We start from the raw sequence: 9,393 nt of genomic DNA on the forward strand, positions 1-9,393 counted from the left end.
TTGGTCTAATGTGTAATTCAAGTCCAGTGTTTACTGATTCTCTGTCTGGAAAATGTGTCCCTTGTTGAAGTCCCCTATTATTGTATTTCAGTTTCTCTCTTCAGATCTATTAATATTTGCTTTATAGATTTGGGTGCTCTGATAATGGATGCATATATATTTACAACTGTTATATGTTCTTCATGAATCCATCCCTTTATTATTATATAACTTTGTCTCACTTGACAGTTTTTGGCTTAAAGTCTATTTTATCGAAGTACAGCTACTCCTGCTACCTTTTGGTTTCCTTTGCACAGAGTATCTTTTTCCATCTTTAATTTTCAAGCTACGTGTGTCTTTAAAGGTGAATTAAGTCTCTTTTAGGTGGCATATAGTTGGATCTTATGTTTAATCCAATCAGCCACTCTCTTTTGATTGACAAATCTAATCTATTCACATTCAAGGTCATTATTGATAGGTAAGGACTTATCACTGCAATTTTGTTCATTGTTTTGTAGATCCTTTGTTCCTTTCTTCCTCTCTTGCTTTCTTTCTGATTAGATGATTTTCTCTAATGGTATACTTTTATTCCTTGCTTTTTATCTACCTAATTTCTTATTTTGTGGCTACCATGAAGCTTACATAAATCATCTTATTTATTTTTTTGAGATGGAATCTCGCTCTGTACCCCGGGCTAGAGTGCAGTGGCACGATCTCGGCTCACTGCATCCCTTGCCTCCCAGGTCCTGGTTCAAGCGATTCTTCTGCCGCAGTCTCCCAAGTAGTTGGGATTACAGGCACGCACCACCATTCCCAGCTAATTTTTGTATTTTTAGTAGAGACAGGGTTTCACCATTTGGCCAGGCTGGTATTGAACTCCTGACCTCATGATCCGCCCTCCTTGGCCTCCCAAAGTGCTAGGATTACAAGCGTGAGCCACCGCGCCCGGCCAACATCTTAGTTTGTAACAGGCTATTTTAAATTTATTACAACTTTGATTGCATAAAGTTCTGCTTTTACTTCACCCCTCCCACATACATTTCATGTTTTTGATGTCACAATTTACATTTTTATACTGAATACTCCTTTTGCCTTAGTTCTTTACACTATAAAAGATGAAGGGGAATAACTGAGTTTTGCTTTGAGAATATCAAGTTCCTTTGGCCTTAATTTTAGGCTCAATGAGAAATCTTTTGATACATAACTTGGGGCAGGAAGCATCACTGGCTCTGGAATCACAGCTCCGAATTCCGCCTGCTCTGTTAGCTCTTCGGTATGATACCTTGGTGAAATTACTTATCACCTCTGAGCCTCAGCTTTCTCACCTGTAAATGGCTTGAGACTGTCATATAGCTGTGGCAGGCATCCAAACAGTGACGACTTAATGGTTTAACCACTTCCCTCAATTTTATATCCTGGCACCTTCATCAGGAAGCAGTACCCTTGTAGCCCAGGTCTTGGGAGAAGTTATATAATAAAAGCTAAGCTTGCATTTCTGGGGTATTTGCCATGTGCCTGAATGGCACACAGCAAACATTTACATGTATTGTTTCATCTTTATAACAGTTCTGTTTATAAAGAAACAGAGGATTAGAGAGGTTAACTGATTGTGATTATAGGTAGTACATGGCAGAAACAAGATCTATTTTCTATTTAAGGGTTAAAAATTTGTATTGGCTAGGTGCAGTGGCTCATGCCTGTAATCCCAGCACTTTGGGAGGCCAAGGCAGGTGGATAACCTGAGATCAGGAATTTGAGCCCAGCCTGGCCAACATGGTGAAACCCTATCTCTACTAAAAATTAAAAAATTAGCTGGGCGTGGTGGATGGGTGTAATCCCAGCTACTCGGGAGGCTGAGGCAAGAGAATCACTTGAACCTGGGAGGCGGAGGTTGCAGTGAGCCGAGACAGCACCACTGCACTCCAGCCTGAGCAGCAAGCGTGAAATTGTCTCAAAAAATAAAATAAAATAATAAAAAAAATTTGTATCTAGTTTATGTATCTATTTCCTGTGGGTTTGGTTAGTATCAGTCCATGAGAGCCTAATCATTCCCGTGCGCTGAGAAAAGGATCATCTGAGTATGTAAGGTGGAAACCTAGGTCTTTGGGTGTGGTGACCTCCTGTGGTGGTTGGTTCAATGATACATGAAGTCCCATAGCCAAAAACTGAGTTAAGTACTATTCTCGTTGGCAGCCCAGCCCCTGTCACAGGAGCATTTGGGTGGCTGGGCTGCTCTGAATAGAGCTGACGATGGAGCTGCTTATCTGAATTAAGGAGGGTTGTCATAGTCAGGATTCCTGACTTTGAGCTAATAAAATTGTGACAACAGGGCTCTAAATGTCCCCCATGACTTGACAGACTGAGCCAGCCAGCCAGGAGACCTGCAGAACTTAAACACAGAGCATTTATTTTTAGAAAGGGCAAGTCTTATACTCAAATAGGTTTTAACACGAACACATTAAAAGGGAGATGGCCCCGGCCCCCCCAGTGTCTCTGCTCTCTCCAAGCCATGTTTCAGTTATACTGCAGCCTGGCCAACCACTGTTCCCTGTAGAAGCTGAAGTTCCTCTGTATTATCCAGCAGCTGGAGGAGACGGAGTACAGCAGACTCTGGAATGCCATTTGTGTGAGTTCCATCTACTTTCTAGGCTTCAGGGGAAATGGAAAAGGTCCCAATAGGCAAAATGTGTTTTCTAAAAAGCTGGACAGAGGTATGTGACATTCCTTTGCTTAACAGGCAAAACAAAATCAACGAGTCTGGTGAACTGACGCCATGACAACAATGTGGAGAAGACTGGGAGTCTACGCTGGGAATGGTGCTGTGGACGCTGTGGGCACAGGATCCCAATTTGGAACCTCTTCTCAGAAGCGTGGGAGGCGGTGGAGGCCAAGCCCACCAGAGGCGGGGTCTCTCTCCAGTGGCCTTGGGATCATCTCTGGTTCTCCTGGGCTAGGCTCCACGGAGTCATCAATCCTCAGTCACAGGTGGGGGAATGAGCTGCAGCTGGAAGTTCTCATTCTGGAAGATGCTGTTGAAAGCAGGAGCACTCTGCGAGCCACTGAATGGCCTATAGCTCTCGCTGCTGCGATTCTGGGAGAGTTCCGTGAGAAGAGCCAGCTGCAAAGGAAGGACACACATCAGCTAAGGTTTATGGGGAGCAGAGGGAAGAGAGGCTCCTGAATCCACTGCTTCAGGTACATGAGAGACAGTGCTATGTTGCAGGAATAGTAACATGCACGGTCTGGATCTTAGGTCCATATATCACAAACTAGCAGTGTGACTTTGGGGCCTTAATTTCCTCATTCAATAATGAGACTGGACTGGTTCGCTCCCAAGGACACACAAACTGTGCTCTCCCTGGCACTGGAGAGCTCTCCCACCCTGGGCTGGCCCTGCGCTGAGGGCTCCTCCAGCTGCCCCTGCTGCCGCCCTTCTCTCCCTGTGGATGTGCCCTGTGCTGAGGAGCTTGTTCTCAGCTCTGCTCATTCCAGGCTCTCCACCTTGGTGCACTCTCCTTGGGGGTGAATGACTAATTATGACCACTGACTCTGACCTCTCTTCTGCCAACTCAAACTCAGGGGCTCCCGAGTGGAACCCCTGGATTCTGCCTTCTCCTTCAAGTGAGTCCTCCCTGCTCCCAGCTTCCTTATTCCCACCAATGACATTAGCAGTACCCTCGTTCTGTCAGTGGCTCAATTCTGGAAGACCTGTCGAGGAGGATAGAAGGGTAGGAGGAGATGCTAATGTCGGCCTGTTGGGATGCTAGCACTCTGCCCCTCGGGGGGACCATCCCTTTCACCTAAAGAGGCTTTCTGCAAAAGCAGGGAGCTGGCAGCCTGGCTCTTGAGGTACCCCTGAAGGTCAGAGGAGACAAGAATTCTATACCCAAGGTCCTTAGACTTCCTGACTGATTAGGGTCTTTGCCTGTTGCTTCCCAGAACCTTGTGAGTTAACTTCCACCCCACAAGCCCAGGTCAATACGGTCCCTAATAACAGCAGTTGGGACCTGTGGGACGGGCCACCATGTCCCACTACCAATACTCTAAGGGACGCTGCGCAGGCTCACATGGAGGCCAGTGAAAGCCTGGCCCATGGAGAGCTCACAGCTGAGACAAGCGGGCCATCAGACTCCTCAGGGCAGTCCTGTCTGTGTCTACTAAACACGCCAGGAGTCCGAGGGGATGTCTAACAGCCTCTCGTGACTGCATCAAGTGTCTTTCCATGATAGGTACTTTGCTAGGTCCTTGACGTGTGTTATTTCTCATCCTTCACAACATACCTCTGGGGCAGAAACTCTGCGGCCTGAGAAGTGACTTGCCCTTGGTCACCAGCAGTGATGTGGGATTCACCCGCCAGGCACCATGTCTTTGAGGTGCCTCCGACCTCTGGCAAAGGGTTTTTCCCTCACAGGCAACGTTGGCACAAGCTCACATGTGTCCATGTGTCACTTCTGTGGAAAACTCAGTACCAGTGGCTGTGGTAACTGGGAAGACATCTAAAGGCCCCTGAGTTCTAAGTGTCAATTTATCACAAGTAATCCAGGTCCTGGCCAGAGACACATGTATGGTGTCATTTACAACTCAGTAACTCTGACTCAAGCTCTAACTGCAAGTTACTGAGCAGGCCCACTCAAGCAATACGCCAGGGGCCAAGAGATGTCCCTTGCTCTGTCCGAGTCCACTTTGTGCCACTTCCTTTCTTCCATAACCCTCTCAGTTGCCCATCAGCCTGTGACGTTCTCTGCAATGACTGTTATGTACGATGCCTTGAACAGAATGGGCAACAGATGCTCAACTCAATGCTTTCACATTCTGACACTGTGAGGTGGGAAGATCAACTGCAAAAATATATATATATATATATATATATTTCCCAGGAAAAGAGGTATTTTTGTGTTCTACTTTGGTAACTTTGTGATCTGGAAATCAATGAGCCCTAAATCAGAGTTCAACAGTTTGAAGCAGAAGAACCTCCTTGGAAGGCCCCAGAAACCCAACTCTTGGGGCAGAGCTTGGCTGAGGCTGGAAAGGGATGGGGTGAGGCCAGTTCAATAAAGCTGCTGGACTGCATCCAGGAGACCCCTGGAGAAGCTTCCTGGAGTAACAACCTCTGCCCAGACCAACTCTCAAAGAAGGAACACCACTTTTTTCTCTGGCTGCCAAGTAACCTAGTAGGTTCTGCCTAAGAATGGGGAGTGCGTGAAGGGGGCCCAGGTAGAGAAGCAGAGGACACAGCAGTTTGCACAAGCTTGAGATAAGCTCAGAAACAAATGGGACCAGCTAGAATTGAGGTGTGATCTGGGGAGTGGAGAAGATGCTAGGGTTTGGACTCATTCTTTTTTTTTTTTTTGAGACGGAGTCTCGCTCTGTCGCCCAGGCTGGAGTGCAGTGGCCGGATCTCAGCTCACTGCAAGCTCCGCCTCCCGGGTTCACGCCATTCTCCAGCCTCAGCCTCCCGAGTAGCTGGGACTACAGGCGCCCGCCACCTCGCCCATTCTTTAGGTGGTGGAGATCCAGAATGTGTCGTAAACAAGGGTATGACACATTTGGGTTTAGAAAGGGTGGCCAGGCAGCAGCATGGAGAAGGGACAGAAGGGTTTCTAGCCAATCAGAAGACCTGCAGTGGCCTCCGTGAGTGATGAGGCGACCCCACTGGGGGTAGTGGCAAAAGGGGATTAGTAGAGAAGATCCCACAGGATGTCCCCAGTTGGGTGGAAGGAAGGGGAGGGGTGAGCCTAGTGCTGCCAGGTCTCTGCTCTGGGTGGCTGGAAGACAGAGGTGTCGTTCCTGAGGCAGGCACCAGGTGCAAAGAACAGGTCGAGAAAGCGATGAGTATGCTTCTGAAGTGCCTGGGGGACACCTGGTCTGATGTGGTGGCAGCGACTGCTAGAAGCCCTCCAGTCTGTGCTCTTCTTCCCCAGTTAGAGTAGACCAAGAATTGTAGCCTGAGGTCTTTTGGAATAAAATCCAATTTTCCCAGTCATTGCAGTGAGGCATGGTCATGGGTCTAAATTCTAGACAGTGGAGATAAGTGGAAGCAACCAGGTTGAACCACAGAAGTTTAAGTCACGTGCTAAGGAAGGCAGAGCACAAGACACACGAAAGCTGGAGGGAGGTGCGTGGATGTGCCCTGGCTGGCTGCAGTTACACTTCTCTCTTGCTTAAACCACTACTACTTTGCATTTGTCTTTCATGGCCAAAACTAATTCAACCAATGCAGATGCCCAGGAGGGTCTAGGGCTTCGGACAGATTGGGCACCTATCCATATCCTAAGCAAAGCCCTCCTGGGATCAGCCTTCTGGCCTGCTCTCTCTGGAGGGAGGTCAAACACAGAAGCCCTTCTGTGTCCTCACAGGTCATGGTAGGTAAGGGACAGACAGCTTTCCACTTCCTTTGCTCTCTTTGCCAAGCTCGGAGTGCTCCCTGGGGCCAGGGTCTGTTGTCCATGTAGCCATAACAGGGATGCCAGGGCACCTTCCAGGTTAGGAGGAGGCTAGAGGGAGGTTCCAAGACACTGCCTTTCTAAAGCAGTAAATTATAAATAGGGAAATGAAAATATAAACAACCACACAAACATTACCCTGGAGCTTCCTCGGTAGAGACGGCAAAGCTGATCAAATGCTTGGATTTGCTGTGGATCCAGAACAGGTTCTGAGGTTCCCTGAAGAATAAAAACCGATACGATTAACAACATCATGTGGCTAGGCAGCCTCTGAACGTGCTCTACACGATGCTGAAGCAGAATATGGTGCTTCCTTCATTCTTCTGAAAGCAATCCATGCTACCAGCAATTAATGACATATATGCTGAACATGAGTTAGAAATTGGCACGTCCCCTAAGAACTCTCCTTGGTGTGTGGCTGCAGGTTGACCTGTCTGTGGACCCTTTTCCCAATGGAGTCTCCAAATGTCCCGTATGTACAGGTTCCTTTCAGGTTTCTTGATCCCTCTTTGGCATCACTATGCAGAGCTAGTTAGTTCCTTCCAGCCTTGCATTCCCATGTCCATCACTTCACATGGCCAGCAAAGATACCCCTTTTCTCTGTCTTGGTAACAGGAGATGCACTGTCATTTAAAAATCTCATCCTCTCCCTGTTTCATTATAAAGCTGGTAGCCACCTATGGGGTTGCAAGATTCATCTGCTGCTTTTGGGAAAAGGACCGGTCTAGCCTGCTCTTACAGCAGCCTTGTTTTGTTCCACCTGTTACTGTGGTGGGACCTGCCAAACTGTGGTTTTTCTCTCAGTGGACCTGATCCAACTCACATGCAGAGAGAAGAAATGGAATCCTGGGGGAGGCGGCCATAGGTTTTGGAGTCAGAGGAGAATCTGGATACTAGTTCTGACAGTAACCTGCTATGTAACTTTAGGCAAGTCACCTCACTTCTCTAAACCTCAGCTGCCTCGCCTGTGGGAAGGAAGGGGTAATGCTTACCTTTTGAGATTACCAAAAATTAAATGAGATATATATTTAAAGTATCGCCTGCCTAGTACCAGGCGAGGGTTCAGTACACACTAGCTTTTCTTACAATTCAGAGATACCCATAGTTAAAAGTTGATTTCAGAAGCATTTTTGTTTATGTATAAGATTAATTGAAAGACGTTTTTCTTTGCCCTATATTATGAACCTGTCCCAAGCGTCTGCACTGTACAGGTTGGTGGGTAAGAGCCTGCACTCCAGAGTTCATCAGCCTAAGCCCAAACCCTGGCTTTAACAATTATGAGCAGCACAATCTTAGGCAAGTTCTCTGAGGTGGGTACTTTTTGCTTGCTTGTTTGTTTTTGCTCACATGGGGATAATGACTATGGCTATACCACATAAAGTGGCTATGAAGATTCAAGAAGGTAATGCACGCAGAACACATAGTAGATGCATGGGACTCTGCAGGTTCTCACTGAGCACTACTAACTAGAGAGCACAGGAAGGCCCACAGGTACCACGCACAGGGCCGGTCTCCAGGGGACAACGTCATGTGGCCCTTGTCCTGATGTGGCTACAGGAACAGAAAGGAAGGGGGCATCAGAGCATCATGCACAGGCAAAACTGGGTAATGAAGGAGGCTGGGGGATGTGCAGGAGTAGGTATGCGGAGCGTGAGAGGGAAAACTTCATGGAAATGAGAGCTGCTATGGTCAGCTCCCTGTCTGTCTTGCTCACCAGTGCCCAGTACTGTGCTTGCACAGAGTAGCCACAGAGTCATCATCTGCTGATCAAATGAAGGGATGGGAGGGCTGACATGCAGATTTCCGATTTCTTACTATTTATCACTGGAGTTGTGACCAACCCTCTGCCATGCAGTAAGAACACAGGGCAGGGCTTCTGACACACTTGGGCTCAATCTGGACTCTGCCCAAGACTAGGTGAGTGGCTTTAGGCAAGGAATTTAGCTTCTCTCAGTCTCAGTTTCTTTATCTATAAAACTCTACTTTGCAGAATTGTTGTGAAAATTAGACATCATATATGGGCTTAGCATCTATTTGATGCTCAATCAATGGCAGTAATTACTGTGATTGTATTGTTTATACTCCCAGAGAGAAGTGCCCCCTAGAAAGAACAGTGGGATGAAATCAGGAAACATGGACTCCAATCCTGTTACCTGCTCCCTGTATAACCTGAGGAGGTCACATCTGTCCTCTGAGTCTATGTTCCAACTGATTAAAGGGCAATGCCACCCCGGCCACACTCCACCATCCAGGGAAGACGTGGGCACCACGAGATTAACAGGCATTTAGGGCATGGAAAGTTCAAGAAAATTAGTAATGTATACTGAGCCTAATCATGGCTTTTATCTTTTATTGCATATTCGGAAGCAAATTAGGGGTAATGTCACAAAGACACATGGCAGCCCTGAAGAGAAATAACAGTTTCCATCTACAGATGCCAAATTAGGGTCAGACAAAAAATAAAGGAGGAGCAACTAAATATGAACATAATCTCTGTTCACATCTAAAAACATAAAAGTATTCTCAGACCACTAAATCCCCCAGGATAAAACTGGTTAGGAGTGATTTTCCAATTGGAAAGACAGAAAAATGCATTTGCTGCTCTCTGTTAGAACAAATTTCTTTCTTTCCATGTAACAAAGTCCAGTGTTAAGAGCTAAAAATTGGCCGGGCGCGGTGGCTCATGCCTGTAATCCCAGCACTTTGGGAGGCCAAGGCGGGCGGATCACGAGGTCAGGAGATCGAGACCATCCTGGCTAACACGGTGAAACCCCGTCTCTACTAAAAATGCAAAAAATTAGCCGGGCGAGGCTGCGGGCGCCTGTAGTCCCAGCTACTCGGGAGGCTGAGGCAGGAGAATGGCGTGAACCCGGGAGGCGGAGCTTGCAGTGAGCCGAGATCGCGCCACTGCACTCCAGCCTGGGCGACTAAGCGAGACTCTGTCTCAAAAAAAAAAAAAAAAAAAAAAAAA

At 47.3% G+C, this 9,393-nt stretch overlaps 1 protein-coding gene across 8 annotated transcripts in view; it reads right to left on the reverse strand.

The window, feature by feature from the left end:
- Nucleotides 1-2,358: 2,358 nt before the first annotated feature.
- Nucleotides 2,359-9,393, reverse strand: part of VPS8 (VPS8, CORVET complex subunit) — a 254,143-nt gene continuing 247,108 nt past the window's right edge. For 6 of the 8 annotated variants that reach the window (XM_025376215.1, XM_025376217.1, XM_025376218.1 and 3 more), the window contains 2 exons: nt 6,561-6,641; nt 2,365-3,097 (listed from right to left, as the gene is read on the reverse strand). In XM_025376215.1, coding sequence (XP_025232000.1) covers nt 2,948-3,097; nt 6,561-6,641 — 231 coding nt within the window. In that variant the 3' untranslated portion in view covers nt 2,365-2,947. Of the gene's footprint in view, nt 3,098-6,560; nt 6,642-9,393 lie in introns of all 8 variants that reach the window. The other 2 variants (XM_025376216.1, XM_025376211.1) reach the window with 2 other exon arrangements.

Source organism: Theropithecus gelada, chromosome 2 (genome assembly GCF_003255815.1).
Source record: "Theropithecus gelada isolate Dixy chromosome 2, Tgel_1.0, whole genome shotgun sequence".
NCBI classification, from domain to species: domain Eukaryota; kingdom Metazoa; phylum Chordata; class Mammalia; order Primates; family Cercopithecidae; genus Theropithecus; species Theropithecus gelada.